Source organism: Alternaria arborescens (genome assembly GCF_004154835.1).
Source record: "Alternaria arborescens strain FERA 675 chromosome Unknown contig_15, whole genome shotgun sequence".
NCBI lineage: Eukaryota > Fungi > Ascomycota > Dothideomycetes > Pleosporales > Pleosporaceae > Alternaria > Alternaria arborescens.
The window spans coordinates 659,392-676,910 of NW_021167870.1; the positions used below are offsets into that span (position 1 = coordinate 659,392).

The window sequence follows — 17,519 nt, forward strand, 5'->3', positions numbered from 1 at the left end:
TCAAATGATCCTAGCCTATCGTAGATTCCTTCCTACTCCTAGTGAGACTCAATGTTGTTTTCATGCATCTCGCTATGTCGAAGGCTCGGTGGTTTAGCAATTGTTTCGGTCTAGTATGGAATGCAGACAAAGGCGGGTGTAACAATGATTAATTCATCTGCTGCATTACAAGGAATAGTTTCTCTTGAGGTAAACATGTTGTCGTCGAACCTCGGCTTAACAGACTGACTTGTTATCGTCTCGATGGATTGCAGTACTCATTCATTCTGGAGCGAAATCTGAGAAAACTGCTCAGAAGGTTGGATAAGTCCGCCCTATTCCGGGCTAGGTGATGAAGCTATTGAACAGATAGGCTGACAACTAACGTGATGGCTATTCTATAAGGCGTTGGCCTCCTAAGACATGAGAATAGGTTGTGATTCCGACTGAACCATGTATTGCCGTGTATAAAGTCGATAGATAGGCTTTCTCGGTGACGCGTTGAGGCGGAGATGTACATGTAAGCAAGTGAGCAAGATGTCAGTCGAGGTTGGCCCGAGCGCGGCGAGTTCGCATCTCGAATCATGAGAAAAGTCTCCCGGAACACCAATTCGCAACACCACGTCGTCATACACTCTCCAACGATACCACCCAAATGGCTGCACCAACCAGATGTATGGCCACGGCCACGAGAAGTATCCAAAACCCACAAGCGGCGCGCATCACGTATCGAACATTCGCCTCTAGCACATCGAGTCTGGCCGCATCATCGCGGAAAGTAGCGGCGGCAAACACAACGTGTCTGAGGCAATTACAGACAGCACGGAACGCAGCTGGGAAGGCAGCGACTAGCTGCCAGAGTCAGACAAGGAATTTCTCGCAATCGGCGTCGCGGAGCAAGCTCAAGACGATAGATCAAATCCGGGCAAGGAACAAGGGCGGGGTATGTTTAGCTGTCTAGAGGGCCATACATGAGATGGTAGAAATTTGGGCATATGATTAGAGGCTGACGATATCTGCAGCCATTCAACCTCACAGCCGCGATCCTCTTTGTCGCAGCCGGTGGAGGACTATGGGCCTACTTCACGTACGAGAAAGAGCGCATGGCACGAAAGAGGATAGCAGAGCAGACAAAAGGCATTGGCAAGCCCAAAGTAGGCGGACCATTCCACCTCGTAGACCACAACGGCAAGCCCTTTAGCAACGAGGACATGCTAGGCAAATACTCGCTGGTACGACAACACCAACACTGCCCTCTCAGCTCCCATACTGACAGTAATATTACAGGTCTACTTCGGCTTCACCCACTGCCCCGACATCTGCCCCGACGAACTCGACAAAATGGCCCTCATGTACGACAAAGTCGTCGCCGAATGCGGAAACGTCCTTCTCCCCATCATGATCACATGCGACCCCGCGCGCGACAACCCGAGCGTACTCAAGGAATACCTGGCCGAGTTCCACCCTGATTTCATTGGGTTGACGGGCAACCACGAGCAGATCAAGGATACTTGCAAGGCGTATAGGGTGTACTTTAGCACGCCCAAGGATACCAAGCCTGGTCAGGACTACCTGGTTGATCACAGCATCTACTTCTATTTGATGGGTATGTTATGTTGTATTTGTAGCGCAGGAACTTTGGACTAACAGATATGAAACAGATCCAGAAGGCGATTTCGTCGAGGCGATCGGACGCAATTTCACCGCTGACCAGGCTGCCAAGGTCATTTCGGATCATATCAAGGACTGGGAGAAGCCGTTGAAGAAGGAAATGAGATGGGAGTAGACAATTGGACAATACGAACGAATATTTGAACGCACAGTTAGGCCGGGGGCGGGCGGCTTGCATACAAATGCTCCTGAGAAGCGAACACGGAGTGTATCGATTGCGAGCGGAGGTGCAGAACTACAGTGTACGAATATGATAGGAGTGGACTTGTACTATACCACGGACGAAGGCCTGTAGATTAGCTGTATGAACAACCATGTCACGAACATGTAGACACCGCTTGCGAACATAAAGTTGACAGGTGTGAATGGCAACTCGAATCTACTGCCTACAGCAGCGTGATAGAGAAGAGCGAGATCCTTGACGCTAATATATGCATCCGTTTACATGACGTCAATGTCTCCTATCGGTGTAGACTGCAGCGTAGTTCAGTACTTGTCTGCGCTCACGTTGTTCGTTCTTATCTAAGTAGTAAGAGGCAAATCCGGTCGTAGGTAAGTTGGTTTCGTATGATCAATGCCGCTTCGTTTGCCTGCTGATAAATTTGTCCAAACGAATGAGATAGCCAGTGTCTGCGTAGATCTCAGTGGAGATGCGTTTCGCCTTGCGCTATGGCAGAACTCAGCGCTCTTGCCACCACGAATCCCATATAATCCAGGAAAAGCATATCTTGGAAGAGTGCATACATGGACCTAGCAGAAGACCTCCTGCGGTGCTAGCGCAGGTCCTTCAGAACGCCGGTTGCACTCCAAAATGTAGATACGAGGAGGAATACGGTTGTGAGCGCAACCGCAGCTCCTTGAAGATCATCTGGATGCTTCCATTGCCACCAAATCCACACACCAAAAGAGATGCAAAGAATAGCAACGTGGAGCGCAATCACACGAACACCAGACACAACGTATCTTGCTCTTATGCCCCAAACGTGCTCATCCCCTTGGGCAAGCTGCTTCAAAGACTTCTTGTATCTCGGAATTTTATCGATGATGTTCACAGCGGAGTCTTCCACTGTGCGACATGTGTGTAGTATGGGCAGAGATGATAACCAACAGGGATCCAAGCACAGTCGTACATAGACTTCGAATTCGTGCTTGCTGATGCCAGGTTTATCTAGTGTCGCGTTCGGTGGCCTCGGATCATACTCGTAGTCGCTAGATGTGGGCAGATCTGCCTCGGCGTCGATGGTCTGAGGGGGGCGTAGTGGTAGTCTTTTGAAACGAAGAAATTCCCAGTAGCTCATGATGCGGAATGAAAAGTAGTGAAGGAACCAACCCCTTATCTCACGGTGTCTTTTTCCAAGTTTTCGTAGAAATGCAGAATCGCTCACCAAGTGCAGACTACCAATCTGATCTAGCTCTGTTGAAGTCCATGAGCCATCCACTCCAAAATTCACCCAGAGCTGCTTGCTGTATACCGAGTTGTTTACCAAGGAGCTTTGCGTGGTCGGTGAACTTACGGGTGTAGGCTGTATAGGTACGTTTCCTCCTGCTTGTGAAGTAGCACTACTCCCGGGTTGTGACTGCATCGCCTGAGTTCCAAGTGATGGGACTGCTCCGCTGGAAGGTGCAGCACTGTGAGCACCGGAGGGGACAGTTCGATTTGGTTGACTGGCTGGATTTTGGGAGCCAACAACGACCCAGATGAAGCAGGCTATAGTGAGACAACACCAAAGCCATCCAACTGGAAGTTCTCTATAGCACCAACCAAAGGCCGCTGCCATACCAATCAAGCTACACTTTAAAACCGCAAGGGAACCTCTTCGCTCTCGTTGGTCTTCAGAAGGACTGGATGTCGTCATACAGGGGGCGCTCTTCGTGTCTCGGAGTAAAGCACAAAGCGGTCGAGAATGATGATCAGCTGAAGAATCCTTGAGAACCTCTTCTAAAATCTCTTGTTGTTCCAGTCTCAATTCCCTCCATCGACGCATCCCACAAAACTATCCAGTTAGTATCAAGTTTTGCGTAGAAGTGATAGACTTACACATCGCCAATGAACACGCGTTTCAGTGGGTTTCAGTGGTCTCATCCTAGGGGGTAGCGGCCACCAGTCCCATTCCAATGCGGTAATCTCTTCGAGAAATCCCTGAACTTTTGATAGAAGACCAACTTCTTTTGTTGTTACATAGGTAATCTTATCTCTTGGTATTGGTAACAGCTCTTTCAAAAGTCTAGGTGGTAAGAGAAGCTCTTTGAAGCTGGCCAACATATCTTGGAAAGGTTGTCCTTCCACAAGCTTCTGAACAACAAGGTCTAATCTCGGATACTGGGCAAAATGAGATATATTCTCTTCCCCATCTGACTGGGAATCACCGTCGTCATCACTCTCATACTCTTTACTCGTGTCTGCTGAGTGGACCGCCTGAGTATCGATAATGGCAGAGGAGACGATGGTTCTATCAAGACAACTTTCCACGTTTGTATAGGCTTGCTTCTCCTGATCACGTAAATTGGCAAGCTCTTCCTCATTCCAAGAGCTTTGCGGAGCTACGTGTCGGGCTATGACCATCCTGGCAATCCTACTTTAGCGTTGCTTAGACCTCAAAAGTTTTGCAAGCTGGCGTGTGACATTTGAATTGTCGGATGTCACGAGATTTCCATGGAAAGCCTTCAGTAAACGTCTGAAGTTGTTGATAAATCGTTCTTCGGGCATGAGTTGCAGCGCCTTTGAGTACAATGGAGAAAGAACGGAGCTCTTAGCAAAAACACCAATGATTATAAGTTCTGTCTCGCTAGCCCATGATGGCAAGGGCATTGAGGCGCTGGAGGCCGTGTCGCCCTCTTCGGAAACGAGCGACTGAACATCGACGTCTTCGAACTTCTGTTGTTGAACCCGAGTATCGGGAACTCGGTGGGACCCTCCTATATTGACTTCTGTTATGTCATCCCATTCTTCTCGATCACTAGTCGAATTGACATATGTATGACTGTTCTTTGTAGAGTTGATGCTGTCATCAGCCGAGGTCACCTGAGATCCATCGACATTCTTTCCTCCGAGAACATAAGAACTGCCGCCTGTTTCAGGTAGTAGCTCTCGAAGATCTGCATGACGAAGGATGTTATTGTAATCATCCCCGCTTCCATCAACTTTGGTGAATCTTTCGAGTAACAGCTTTACTGTTTGCCTGTGACCATTCTTCACAGCGGCAACGAGCGCATCGCACGACTTTTTGTTGCGAAAGTCCACGTCTGCGCCCATTTCGAAAAGCGACTGCACGATCGCTGTATCGAGATGCACTATGGGCTCCCATAAGAGACTCTCAGGACCAAAACTACCCCCAACAACAAGGACATTATTTCGGTGCATGATAGTCTCTAAGGTGGTAATTTGACCTTCTTTGATGGCCCACCTACTAACTGTGTCGACCAGTGAAGGCAAGTTCTTGTAGAACTCCGATAGATTCCACTCAGGTAAGAGACATGTAGATTTCCAGCCGTCTTCGATCCTTAGTAAAGCCGCAACAGTATCTTGGATAACCTCTGCTAGGGACTTTCTATAGTTTGGAAGCAGTGCTTCATTAATGTCTCGACAGAGACCAAGCAATGCATAGATCTTATCCTTGGGGTCGGCCGCCTCACCCCCCTTGAACTTCAGTAGAATTGTACCGGAATCTGGGTCCTTCGTCCACCAGGAGTACTTCCGCCCAGGTCCTGGCATGATATCCATGACTGCTTGACAGTGAAAATCGGGTGTCACACCTAGCAGAGATGGCGTGACCACAAATATGGGAGATGATACTGTCTTCAGGCCGCACGCCACTTCAGCAGACCGTGCGTTGACGACTTCTGGAATGATCCATACTCTTTTGAACCAAGGTCGAGACAGAACGTTCTCTAAACCCTTGCGTTGTTGCAAGAGAAGATCTGGATGCGCCTTTTCAACAGTAGACCACAGCTCAAACCACCTTCTATCTGAGGATTTCCAGCTCTTGTATGGATATCTCTGTGCCGATTTCTCCAGGCGTTTCATTAAATGGAACAACACGTCCGTCTCAGGTGTCTGTTCACCCAACCAGAAGATTACTCGCGTGGCTCTTTGAAATATAGTTCCGATCTGTTGTACTTGATGAGCTCGCTCTTGTATATTGTTGATATCGACGGAGATTGCGTCAATCCATAGGAATCGGTCTATGGTTTCAGAACGTAGACTTAGTAGCGCTATATGTAGATTCCATCCAACTGTGAGTTGCTGTCCATCCACATACACAGTGTGTCTTGTATCTTGAGGCCCCCATGTGTACGACAAGGCCTCATACGGAATGCATTCATTTTCATCAAGATTTGTGTAAATAAGGTCAATTCGAATAGGGCTATTCTTGCCTGAAATAAGACGAACCAAGCGAATGGTCGTATAGTATCCATCTAATGGTTCATATTGGAATGTTGTCATTGGTGACATGAGACAGGTTGGACGTTCGAACCGTAGAATCGATTCGGGAGGATACGTGCGGGATGTATACAGGATGTAGCGATAGCACTATAACATCTTAGCACCAACCCTTGAAGAAATTTCAGCGCAGCAGCCAGCTCACCAGGAATTCCAATTGTAGACACGACACTCAAAGGCTTTGCAGGTCGAGTGAAGGTTGTTGCGTATTGTCGGAATCAGGAGAGCAGGCTGTAGCTGTGCTGGAAGATCAGCCGAGGCCAAAAGGGGCGCCTGCCCAAGTAAGTACGATAGGTACCACTTGTGATCCAAAGAGAAGATTCGAAGCTGAAGCGTGAAAGTCGCGAAAGGAGCCCATGAAGTTTCTCTAGAAGTTGTTCGAATGAGCAATAGACGGCTAAAAGCTTCCCAAAAAAGAAGGGAGGAATTGGGACGGCTCAAAATTCCAGCAGGCTGAGGACAGAAGCAGGCTATGCACATGCAACTCAGCCTTCAACCCCGCAGTGCTTGGCACACACACGCCACACATGGCGATGCCTAATGCATGGAATCTTCCAGCCATTTGCATCTCGTAAAGAAAGTATCATAACTCTTGTGAACAGTAGGCTGTGATGAGGGAGAAAACGGGGTACTGCATTAGGCTGCAACATTAGTGTGGAATGTTGAGCAAGCCCCACATGTACAGGGTAAGACCGATGAACCGAGCGGATGAGCGAGCGATATGGAACACATTGTAATATATATCGTTTCAAACTCCAGAATCTTTTCATTGTTCATCAGATGGGCTGGTAACTCAGTGGTGGAGTGCAGGACTGCAGCTCACCAATGGACGAATGCAGCAATTACATTTCGGTCTGTTTCGATAGAAGCCTAGGCAGCGGCAAGTTAGTATACACAAGAAGAAAAAGGAAGAAAGTAGGAAACGTGTGCTATATCAATGATTCTGCATTATTCTAAACAATCAGTATGGTATCATCCAGCCATAACCCCCCTCGTCTAGCCCGGCTAAACATCCGCATTCCTCAACCCCCTCTTAAACCTATCCAACGCCCTAGCCTTCGTCTCCTTCCAATCCACGTGCGGTTTTGGGTATCCCAACTTCTCGAATTCGCTCTTCGATAACCTCGCATAGGGAGCAAAAACCGCTTTGCCCTGGACATCTTTAAGTTCCGGCACCCATTTCCGAATGTAATCACCATCAGGATCGTTCCTCTCGGCCTGAGAAACAGGGTTGAAGACGGTGTATGAAGGCTCCCAGCCTTGAGTGTTGTTGGAAAGGTCCCAATCGATGAGGGTTTCGGCAAAGTACCGTTCGCCGCGTCGGTAGTCGAGGAGGAGGTTGCAGTAAAGGTAAGATGAGACGTTCATACGTAGCCGGTTGTGCATGTATGCTTCTGCGTTGAGTTGGCGCATTCCGGCGTCGATGAAAGGTTCGCCTGTTTCGCCTTTGTACCACTTTTCCCAGCCTTCTTCGTCGTCTTCCCATTCTACTGCGTCAAACTTGAGATTTTGCGGCAAGTTCATCGAGGTATGGGGTGTTGTCATGGTGGTCTGTCTGTACAATTCTCTAAAGACGATTTCTCGGACCCAACCATACACGCCGTTGGATGCTTTGGCTTCGGTGAAATCAGTACTGCCGCGGTTGTAGTCCACGACCTTCTGCAATGCTTCGCGCACGGAAAACATACCCGCGCTGAAGTAGGCGGACATGCGAGATGTGCTGTTGGCGGCAGGATTGGACCGTGTGGCGGCGTAGTGATCAATCTGCTTGAGGAATGCATCCATGCGTTTTGCTCCCGCAGCATGGCCGGCAGGCCACAATTTTCGTATCCTCTTCTTGTCCTCTTCCGACTCGAATAGCTTGTCTTTTGCTGGTGCTGGTGCAGGTGTATCGAACAAATCCTTGAGTTCCTTCTTTGCAGACGATGAATTCGCGGCAGGCGGAGGGTTGGTGTCAAGCAGCTCTGGCTCGTCCTTTAGCCTCTCAAGCCAGGCTTTGAAAAATGGCGTAAAGACCTTCATCGGTGTCCCGGTGCCTGTGAGCATTGTGCCCGGTTCAACAACTGTCTGGTCATGGTACAACGAGACTTGGATACCGTCGCCAGCTGTTTTGCAGAGCTTTAGATCTCTCCGCATCTCGTCAATCTCATATTCGAAGTTGCCAAACACATGTGAAATCTCTTGCTTCTTCAACCACTCCACTGCTGTTTCTACAATCTTCTTTCTGTCCTTGCATTCCAGGAAGACTAGCGGTATGTTCAATTCCTTCAGCTCTTTCTGCATGATGCGCAACCCCTCACACATAAAGTCCACTCTTGCAGGGCTGGTCCCATGCCATGACTCGTCCGCAGCGCAGTTGATGTAGAAACATACTAAAGGTTTCTTTGCACTTTGGGCAAGCTCGGAAGCGTGATGCAGCGCGGTATTGTCTTGAATGCGAAGGTCTTTGGGACGGAACCAATGCGCTACTTTAGTCACGTCCTTGATCTCATCTTGCGCGCCGAGGGCTTCCTGAACTTGATCGTATGGCAGATCCTCTGGGGTACGGAATCAACGTATGTCTCACCTGCATTCCGTTCAATCGTAACTTACCGTCTACCTGTTTTGCGCGCTTGAGAGTCGTATGTCCGAGCTCGGAGCGTTCGTATGATGTTCTCTTGGACATTCTCGTAGGCGACTGCGATTTGTTCGGCTTTGCGGGATTCTTCGGCGATGCTCTACCTGGGAAAGGTGTCGCGTGTCGAAACGTGCGGATCGGTAGCTGTACTTCGGCACCACAACGCCCAAGTCGAGTAGCTGACAGCCCGCGGAGAGTTTGCGATAAGAAGACGCGTTTGGAGCAAAACATTAAAGATGCGCTATGCGCCTAGCGGTGTCTATGTACCTGATCATCAATAAACCTTAGATCAAAGGGTAAGTGGTGACGTCGGCGGACCACCCAACTAGAGCCGATCAAGGCGTTACCCTGATGGACACCCGGCGTCGAACACCAATCGAAGGCATGTCTATCGTCGTTTCGGACGCGAGATCTAGGAAAGATCCTTGGTTCCCGCTGCGTGTCGCGATCTATAGCCGCTTTCTGGGGTTTGTGTGCTCTCCATAGGGCTGCATTTGGTCCATAGCATGCCTGGGCAGGGGTTTCCGAACGGCGACTATGGATGTGAGCACGCGACAAGCTACATTGCTGTTGCGCAATGTCAATGCGACCGAGGTGGTTCCGCTCGGATGCGCTCGATAGATAAGGAATGGACGAAGCTGTCAATTTGGAGTTTTGCTGGGTTGACAGGATGACGGCGGGCGAACCATGCCAGCTGGGCACAGTGCCCGATTGCTGGCACGTGACGCCAGACCTGAATGGATCCTGGAATTGCTGTCGAACTATTCCAGGGCTATCTTCCTCAACTTCGCCGGCACCATATCCGTTGACAAGCCAGGCTAGCAAAGCTTTTTCGAGTCGTGTCGCCGGCCGTCACTCTTATGGCGAATAAGATTACGCCGTGCGGAGCACACAGCGTGCATCGAAATTCCCAGCCGCTCCCAATACCCCATTGCCAAGGAGAAATCTACGGAGAAACCGACTTTGGATCCCACGAAAGAACCATTACACAGCGAATCAGACTACAGCTGTCCGGAACGTGATGCCAAGTGAGACCAAGCCACGCCAAGCCCTCATCCTCCAGCCCTCCAACGATTGGCAGAAGCGTGCATGTCTACCTCAATCCGGCAGCTCGTTAAGATTCTTAATGATGACAGTGGCTCATGGCGCGGACCAAGCCAGCGGAATGCGGACTGGGTCCAGGTAGCTGGAGTCGTCTTCTCGAGCAGTAAGAGCGCTGCGTTATCGCACGAGGGACGGGTAAACGCACCTGAACGCGCTTTGTACTGCATAGGAAGACATGCCGCTGGCATTACATGTGGATCCCAGTAGCCTGATATGCGGGATATAGTCTTATTTACCTGGTTGCATGTATGCAGGTCCGGGGAGCTCTGCATGCTTATAAAGGTTGGGAGAACAGCTTCCCAAGATGCTGGTTCATCGCACTTTTGAGAGCCTTGCCCAATTACCGAACTCTCAATCGCGTTCGTTATGAAGTGTACTTGCTCAGCTGTCGTGGCTGCGGCCCTTTTGGTGGGATCTGTCTCCGCGCAGACATTCCGCCGTCTGGGAGCTTGCCCAACGCTTGGTTGCGTTTTCCCTCCTGACCAGTAAGCATGCAAATTGTATGAGGTTAAGATACACAATTGCTAAACAATAATCCAGGGCCGACTTTCTCGCTGGCCAGTACTTTGATATCCGTCTGGAGGTTCACCAGCCCAGAAATGGATCCGAGTTCATCGGTCTACCTCTGGATGAGCAATTTACCTTCACTCTTGGAAAGAAGGGCGAGGAGGCCAAACCAGTGACAGAATTCTTCAATCTCGAAGAACCAAAACTGGAGAAGTGGAACTTCACATGGTACGAAGACCTGTTCGCCCGCGACGCGAAAAAGCCATCCCTCGTCAATGTCGCAGCCAAGGCGTACCGCCGCATTGCTCTTTACGAGCCTGGCGAGTACACTGCTACTCTCAGCTACAACAACGGCAGCAAGACGGAAGCCACCTGGCTCGTTCGCGATCTGGCTGAGGAACGCAAGGCGAAGAACATCGTTCTCTTCATTGGTGACGGAATGACTACGAACATGATTACTGGTTTGTCGCCCGTGTATGCTTTTACTTGTGGATATAACAAGCGTTCTAACCTACATGTTCACAGCTGCTCGTTTGATCGGCCACAAGCAGATCAATGGCAAATACCAATCCACCATGGCCATGGACAAGTTCCCTGTCGTTGGTCACCAGATGACCCACTCGATCGACAGCTTCATTACTGATTCCGCCAACTCTGCTGCTGCGCTCAACACCGGTCACAAGTCAACGGTCAACTGTTTGAACGTCTACGCGGTGCGTGCTGCGGAATCCTTCCAACCTTACAATGCGCCAGCATTTTACTGACAGATGATCTAGGACAGCAGTAAGGATCCATTTGACGACCCAAAGGTTGAGAGCATCGCTGAGATCTTCCACCGTCTTACAGGAGGTCACGTGGGTATTGTATCGACTGCCTACATTGCCGATGCTACTCCTGCTGCTTTGGTGTCGCACACCCGTCTTCGTAGCCAGTACGGTGCTATTGTTGATACCTACCTGAATGGTGTCCAGAATTACACCTGGACCAAGGTTCCTCTTGATGTCATCTTCGGTGGTGGCGCCGAGCAGTTCTACCCGTCTGAACTCGGAGGCGTTACCTACCAGGACAAGAACTACTACGATGAGTTTGCTGCGCAGGGTTACCAGATTATCCAAAACCGCACTGCTCTCCTATCTGCCAGCAATGAGGACAAGGCTCTTGGTATTTTCACTACCTCCAACATGGCCAAGTGGCTCGACCGCAACGTTTACCGTGACAACCTCAACCAGTCGCTCTCCCCCACCGGAGACGAGACACCCGCTCTTGACCAGCCCGGTCTCAAGGAGATGACTCTCAAGGCCATTGATATCCTCGAGGCCCGCTCTGGAGACAAAGGATGGTTCCTCATGTCTGAAGCCGCCAGCATCGATAAGATGATGCACGCCCTCGACTACGACCGCGCGCTTGGTGAACTTCTCGAACTCGACGACACGGTAAAGGCCACTATTGCCCACCTCAACTCTACAGACTGCCTCAAGGAAACCCTGATCCTCGTCACAGCCGACCACGGCCACGGTTTCGACGTCATGGGCTCAGTCGACACCCACTACCTAGCAGCGCAAAACGTCGACCGCAAGAAGCGCGACGCAATCGGCACCTACGAGCAATCCGGTGAATCCCAATACATCAACACCGGCAACTTGACCTACACGGACTGTAAGCATAGCCCCTTCGAATTGCATGCGAGACACGTACTAACTTTGCTAGCCAACTTCCCATCCAACTGGGACCCGCGCTACACGCTCTTCCAAGGCCTAATGGCCGACCCCGATCGCCGCGAAAACTGGTCCGTCCACAAAGACGGGCCTCGCACTCCCGCCGTGGAGCTTGAAGAAGACAGCGGCGACAACTACGTCAACCCCGAAGATGGCGAGGGCGGTATCTTGCTCAACGGTACTCTGCCCATTGAGAACGACCAGGGTGTGCATTCTTTGACTGATGTGGTAAGTATCTCTGTACCAACTGCACGTGAGACATACACTGACTTCATATACCCGTATCTAGCCTGTATATGCCATGGGCCCTTGCAAGGAGTTGTTCCAAGGGACGTACAACAGCATTGACATCTTTTACAATATGGCTGAATGCTTTGGATTGGGAAGGGGCGAGGCGAGTGCTGAGAAGTAGGGAGATGTTTGAGGTGCATTGACGACGGGATGAATGATGTAGTAGTAGTAGTAGTAGTAGTAGTAGTAGTAGTAGTAGAACGTATGACTACACTTAGTGTAGCTGTAATGAATGTTTAATCATGGACCGAGCATCTGAGAAGAGTACTATGCACTCCTGAGCAGGCTGGACTTGTCCTAAACTACTGCAGTAAACTAAGTAGGTGCGCTACAATGAAAAGCGAATCGCTTTTGATTTTTATGATTGTCAGATTTGCATACTTCTCTTCCTTCGGGAGCTGTTGGCTACAACGAAGTGGGTAACTTATGTTCTCTGTGCTTGTTAGACCTTTTTGCCATGGAGGGTAGTTCAGACATGGAATCTTGCTAACGGCTTTTATCAAGGTTTCGGAATTTGATATTGAGAGTGATACACTTCGTAGCATCACAAGATGCATGGCTACAACTCTAAGCTCCACGTGATTGCCGAGGGTACCAGAACACGACAACTCCGCCAGATGTACACATTCGAAGGGAAACACAGACACATGAAGCATGGCTGGATCGCGATCATAAAATCATCATGGATATATTAAACAAGTCGTAGCTTTCATATGTATCACGTTCGTTTTCGTCATACCGCGAAGAGGCGTAATATATGCTTGGATCGCATGTCATTGGGACCTTTCGCACCATGCTTTATCATGGCCAACCTAGAAGATTTCCCCGTGCATACTAAGGTTTCCACGGGTATCTGTAACGTCCGTCTGGCCCGTAACGAACATAAGGCTCGGTTTCACTTAAATGCGATCATTAGCGCCACACGGTGGAATCTATGTCACTGCGTCGATGGCGGTGTGCTCTCACAACTCCCGCCTATCTTTAGCCAGCTCAGCCTGCTGACGCAGATTCGGCGCCGTTGTAGTGCCTTCGCCGCTCTGGACGCCCTGCTCCATATCGGCAGCCCACAAGGCAGCGCCAACAGTGTTGGTGAAGGAGAAGAAGATACCGGCAACGGGGACAAGCTCGAGGAGAACGGCGGGGATACCAAAACTATGGAGGGTCAGCGAGTCAGCTTTCAAGTAGACGTGGGTGGGCTAACCTGGCATACGCAGCCTTGCGCTGCTCAATGAAGCGCTCCTTTTCTTGCTTCTTCATCTGCTTGAGCTGAAAGTAACGAGCATGCGCCGTCGGGCCAAACTTGCGTCCCTGGAGAATGACAAATAGTACGGTACCGACAATTGGGATGAAGTTGAGCGGAAGGTACATGAAGTATCGGATGATGGCGCTGGGTGCAAACTTTGCAAATGGCTTGGTGACTAGCTTTCCCAACTTGGCAACAGGGTCACTTCCTGACTTTACCTGGCGTTCTTTCGAAACCAACGTAGTCTGGTTGCGGCTGAGCAAGGTCGAGTCAAACGTGTCAATCAGCGCTTCATCAATGAGGAAGTTCTTGCTCAAGACGGAGAATATAGTAGAGGATTCGCTGAGTACGAGCAGAACGGTGGTGAAGACTGCGAGTGGTCCGTTGAAGAGGGTGAGAAGTGCAACTTGGGGAATGTAGGTGACGGCGAACATCAGCACAGTGACACCGAGACCGAGTGAGACCGTGGGGACGAGTTTTGCAGCGAGAGGCTTCCATAGCGCACGATGCGTGAAGAAGTAAACAATGCCCTTTGGTCATGTTAGTGTTGTTGTTGCCGTCAGATATTAGTGCGTGCTCTGCTCGAGATGGCTCAAGAGCACTTCATGGTCTCTTGGGATTGTAGCACATTGCTCAGTGACTTTCGCAAAGGAAGGCCACTGTCATGTCATCATATGAGCGGAGCCAGCAAGACGTTGTAGATGACAAGATTTTAGACGCGTACCTTGAAAGGGTAGAGATATGCGGCCGAACGGACAGCTTCTGAAGCGAGCTGCCTGGCCTGGTTGAAGTCCTCCTTGGCAACTTCCTTGACCTTGTCAGGCACTCTCATCCTGGACTCGGACATGGTTGCAGCGGATAGATCGGAACGTTTGAGGAGATTAGGAATTGAGAAACGCGTGTTGTGTCGTGATGGAAGAGAAGTGGTGATCCCATCCCTCACCCACTTGTCGGTGGGGTGAAGCTCTGGAAATCTGGGAGACTACGTCATAATCGCGTACTTGGTCCAAGCTCCAATCGACCAACGCGGACCTCAATCCTGCGTACCTGCAACGTGTTTGCAGCACATAACTTGGTATTATCGAAGACTGCGAACTATAATGTTGGTAGGCTTTGGTTAGATTGAGATCGTCAATGGGATGCTGTGGATGTAGCTGATCAGTACACGGTACGTCACATTGAGCTGTTTTTACGCGTTCGCTTTGAAGTGCAGGGAATCCTAGGAAGTCGCAATGTCAGAGCAATCTGCTGTCCCGTTGATGCTGCAATAGTCCACCTATGGGCGACAAATTAAGAGCGCGTTTCCAAGGCATCAGGCTAGCAAGGAGTGCAAGTCGGATTCCAACGCTTCTAGGCCCTCGACGAGGTATCCACTATGGCTGCTGTGCCCTGCTTAACAGGTGACTGTGGCGGTGTCACCAAGGGTTTACCACAGGAGATCTGCTACCAACACGCGTCAAGTACCAGAAATTTGATCCAAGGCAGGGTAAATCAGGAATTGAAGACGTGGCTAAGCTTTCCAACTTCCCCACCTTTTCATGCACCGGATCGCGAAATGACGCAGCGCCGGCCGCGTGCTAGTCCCCACCACAACCGAACGGGATATTTGCTAGCTGAATCCGTTGCAATGCCCCTCATTGAGGGTCCAGCTCTCCAGTGGCTGATGTAATTAGCCAAATCCTGTAGCAGCCGCAGACAACAAGGCACGCCACAGCAGGAATAAGCTGAGGTATACAGGGAAAGAGAACCGAACCATTGCCGTTTGGGGACTGAATCGGTCACGTTTGACGGCAATATCCAAGTTTCTTATGACGTGCCAGACAAATCGAAGCGGGTATCCACACGTGTGGCGGTGCTGGAAAACGGAATCCAAGAAGGCGGAGGTAGGGATGGTGGAGCACGATTGAACTTTGTACAATGTCCGCTGATGATGCTAGACATGACGTAGCGCCATGGGTCTCTCACTCTTTCCATCAGCTGTGCTGTATATAAGAGACCATCAGCACTTGCTTTTGTTCAGCATCTAAACAACAACCACCACCACTTCAACAATCCAACACAACACTTCAATCAACTCCAATTCAACCAACCAACCACACTTATACCTATACAACCTCTACACTACAAGCAAATATGTCAGGAGTAATGGACAAAGTTAAGGCCAAGGTCGACCAGGTGATGCACAAGGACAAGACCCATGGTAAGCTCTTCAGTGGAATACCTTCAATATGAACAATTGCTTACACAACGCTAGATGACCCTACTGGCCCTCACAGCTCTCACACCGCCAACACTGCCGACCCCACAGTACACAACACCTCCAGCGCTACTACTGGCACTGGTGGCTTTGCTGGCGACCATCACAGCTCAGGTGTAAGCAGCGGCCTTGGTACTTCAGGTACCCACGGCCAGCACACATCCACCACCCACACCGGTACCTCAAACCCCCTTGACCGCAACAACGACGGCAAGGTAGGAGCCGGCGACCTCACAGGCAGCCACTCCAACACCACCCACGGCACCACTGGTCTCGGTTCATCAACTACTCACGGTACCTCAAACCCCCTTGACCGTAACAACGACGGCAGGGTAGGAGCTGGCGACCTGACTGGCAGCCACTCCACCACCCACGGCTCTACCGGCCTTGGTTCATCAACCACACACGGCACCACTGGTCTCGGTTCGTCAACAACACATGGCACCACCGGTCTTGGTTCCTCCAACACTGGAGCTTACGGCTCTACCTCCCACAACGACCCCACTGGACCTCACGGTTCTCACATGATGAACAAGGCCGACCCAAGGGTCGACTCTGACCGCCTTGGAACCGCTGGCAACACTGCTGGTGCAGGTGGTTACGGTGCTGGACAGTACACTGAGGGTACTCACGGCACCCACGGCACCACTGGCAGCGGTCTTACTGGCCACTCTACCACCGGCACTGGTCTCGGCCACACTGGTGGCCACGGTACCGCCGACTTCAACGACCACAACAACTCTGGCCTTCACAACACACGCATCGCCAACCAGGTTGACCCCCACGTTGGCGGTGTCGGCAGCACTGGAACTGGCGCATACAACACTACTGGCTCAGGTCTGACTGGCCACAACACTGCCGGATCTGGACTCACTGGTCACGGCACCACCGGTACGCACAACCCCCTCGACCGCAACAACGATGGCAGGGTCGGTGCCGGCGACCTGACTGGTAGCCACTCCAACACCCACACCGCTGGCGGCATTGGCAGCACAGGCGGTCTCGGCCACTCCAACACCACCCACACCGGCACCTCAAACCCCCTTGACCGTAACAACGACGGCCGCGTTGGAGCCGGCGACTTGACCGGCAGCCACTCCAACACGGGAGCCTACGGCAGCAACACTGGTGGCATTGGTTCAGGCGGCCTCGGCCACGGTGGCAACACCCACACCACAGGTGAGCACACCAAGACCGTTCCTGGTGAGGTTGGCGGATCAGGCCGGGATAACTTGGCACACCGTAACAACGAGACGGGTGACCTGCCCAAGGCCCTCGTCGAGCCTGTTTCCGTCGCCGAGCCTCACTCTTCTCTGCAGAATGACCAACACCACTCAGGTCATGGCACCCACGGTACCCACGGTACCACTGACGTCCACGGCAAGCCCTCTATGATGGACAAGCTGAGTAAGTTCACCCGTGCGATTTGATTCAGTTGGAGCAGAAATACTAACGATGGCTGCAGACCCCAAGAAGGACGCTGATCACGACGGCAAGGCTGGCATCATGGACTAGATTCTTTCTGCCCTTCTTGCCGGCCTTCTCCCTCGAGACGTTGCGAGTTGGCTTGTGATATAATGATTTTCACGGCATGATCTTCACAGATACCCAAGTAGCTTAATAGCTGTATGAATAGTAATCCCTTGATTAAACTTCTGCTCCCTGATGCTATCCAGTGTGACATTTACTGTTTG

At 50.9% G+C, this 17,519-nt stretch overlaps 7 protein-coding genes across 7 annotated transcripts; 3 read left to right on the top strand and 4 right to left on the bottom strand.

The window, feature by feature from the left end:
* Positions 1–634: 634 nt before the first annotated feature.
* AA0111_g7055 (hypothetical protein) lies at positions 635–1,765 on the top strand (the record flags this gene model as incomplete). Its single annotated transcript, XM_028653347.1, has 4 exons — positions 635–922; positions 1,002–1,211; positions 1,267–1,585; positions 1,641–1,765. 4 exons carry the CDS (start codon positions 635–637, stop codon positions 1,763–1,765), a joined length of 942 nt encoding a protein of 313 aa, XP_028505609.1.
* A 658-nt stretch (positions 1,766–2,423) lies between these two features.
* On the bottom strand, positions 2,424–2,948 carry AA0111_g7056 (hypothetical protein; the record flags this gene model as incomplete). The annotated part of the gene is made up of 1 exon (XM_028653348.1): positions 2,424–2,948. One exon carries the CDS (start codon positions 2,946–2,948, stop codon positions 2,424–2,426), a length of 525 nt encoding a protein of 174 aa, XP_028505610.1.
* A 1,280-nt stretch (positions 2,949–4,228) lies between these two features.
* AA0111_g7057 (hypothetical protein) lies at positions 4,229–5,371 on the bottom strand (the record flags this gene model as incomplete). Its single annotated transcript, XM_028653349.1, has 1 exon — positions 4,229–5,371. One exon carries the CDS (start codon positions 5,369–5,371, stop codon positions 4,229–4,231), a length of 1,143 nt encoding a protein of 380 aa, XP_028505611.1.
* A 1,725-nt stretch (positions 5,372–7,096) lies between these two features.
* On the bottom strand, positions 7,097–8,756 carry AA0111_g7058 (Deoxyribodipyrimidine photo-lyase; the record flags this gene model as incomplete). Its single annotated transcript, XM_028653350.1, has 2 exons — positions 7,097–8,628; positions 8,684–8,756. The coding sequence occupies 2 exons, from the start codon at positions 8,754–8,756 to the stop codon at positions 7,097–7,099; spliced, it is 1,605 nt and encodes a 534-aa protein (XP_028505612.1).
* Positions 8,757–10,178: 1,422 nt separating this feature from the next.
* On the top strand, positions 10,179–12,446 carry AA0111_g7059 (hypothetical protein; the record flags this gene model as incomplete). The annotated part of the gene is made up of 6 exons (XM_028653351.1): positions 10,179–10,297; positions 10,353–10,780; positions 10,845–11,032; positions 11,096–11,975; positions 12,027–12,262; positions 12,324–12,446. 6 exons carry the CDS (start codon positions 10,179–10,181, stop codon positions 12,444–12,446), a joined length of 1,974 nt encoding a protein of 657 aa, XP_028505613.1.
* An 841-nt stretch (positions 12,447–13,287) lies between these two features.
* Positions 13,288–14,415, bottom strand: AA0111_g7060 (hypothetical protein; the record flags this gene model as incomplete). Its single annotated transcript, XM_028653353.1, has 3 exons — positions 13,288–13,477; positions 13,527–14,098; positions 14,293–14,415. The coding sequence occupies 3 exons, from the start codon at positions 14,413–14,415 to the stop codon at positions 13,288–13,290; spliced, it is 885 nt and encodes a 294-aa protein (XP_028505498.1).
* Positions 14,416–15,701: 1,286 nt separating this feature from the next.
* On the top strand, positions 15,702–17,340 carry AA0111_g7061 (hypothetical protein; the record flags this gene model as incomplete). The annotated part of the gene is made up of 3 exons (XM_028653354.1): positions 15,702–15,768; positions 15,823–17,232; positions 17,291–17,340. 3 exons carry the CDS (start codon positions 15,702–15,704, stop codon positions 17,338–17,340), a joined length of 1,527 nt encoding a protein of 508 aa, XP_028505497.1.
* Between the last annotated feature and the right edge of the window lie 179 nt (positions 17,341–17,519).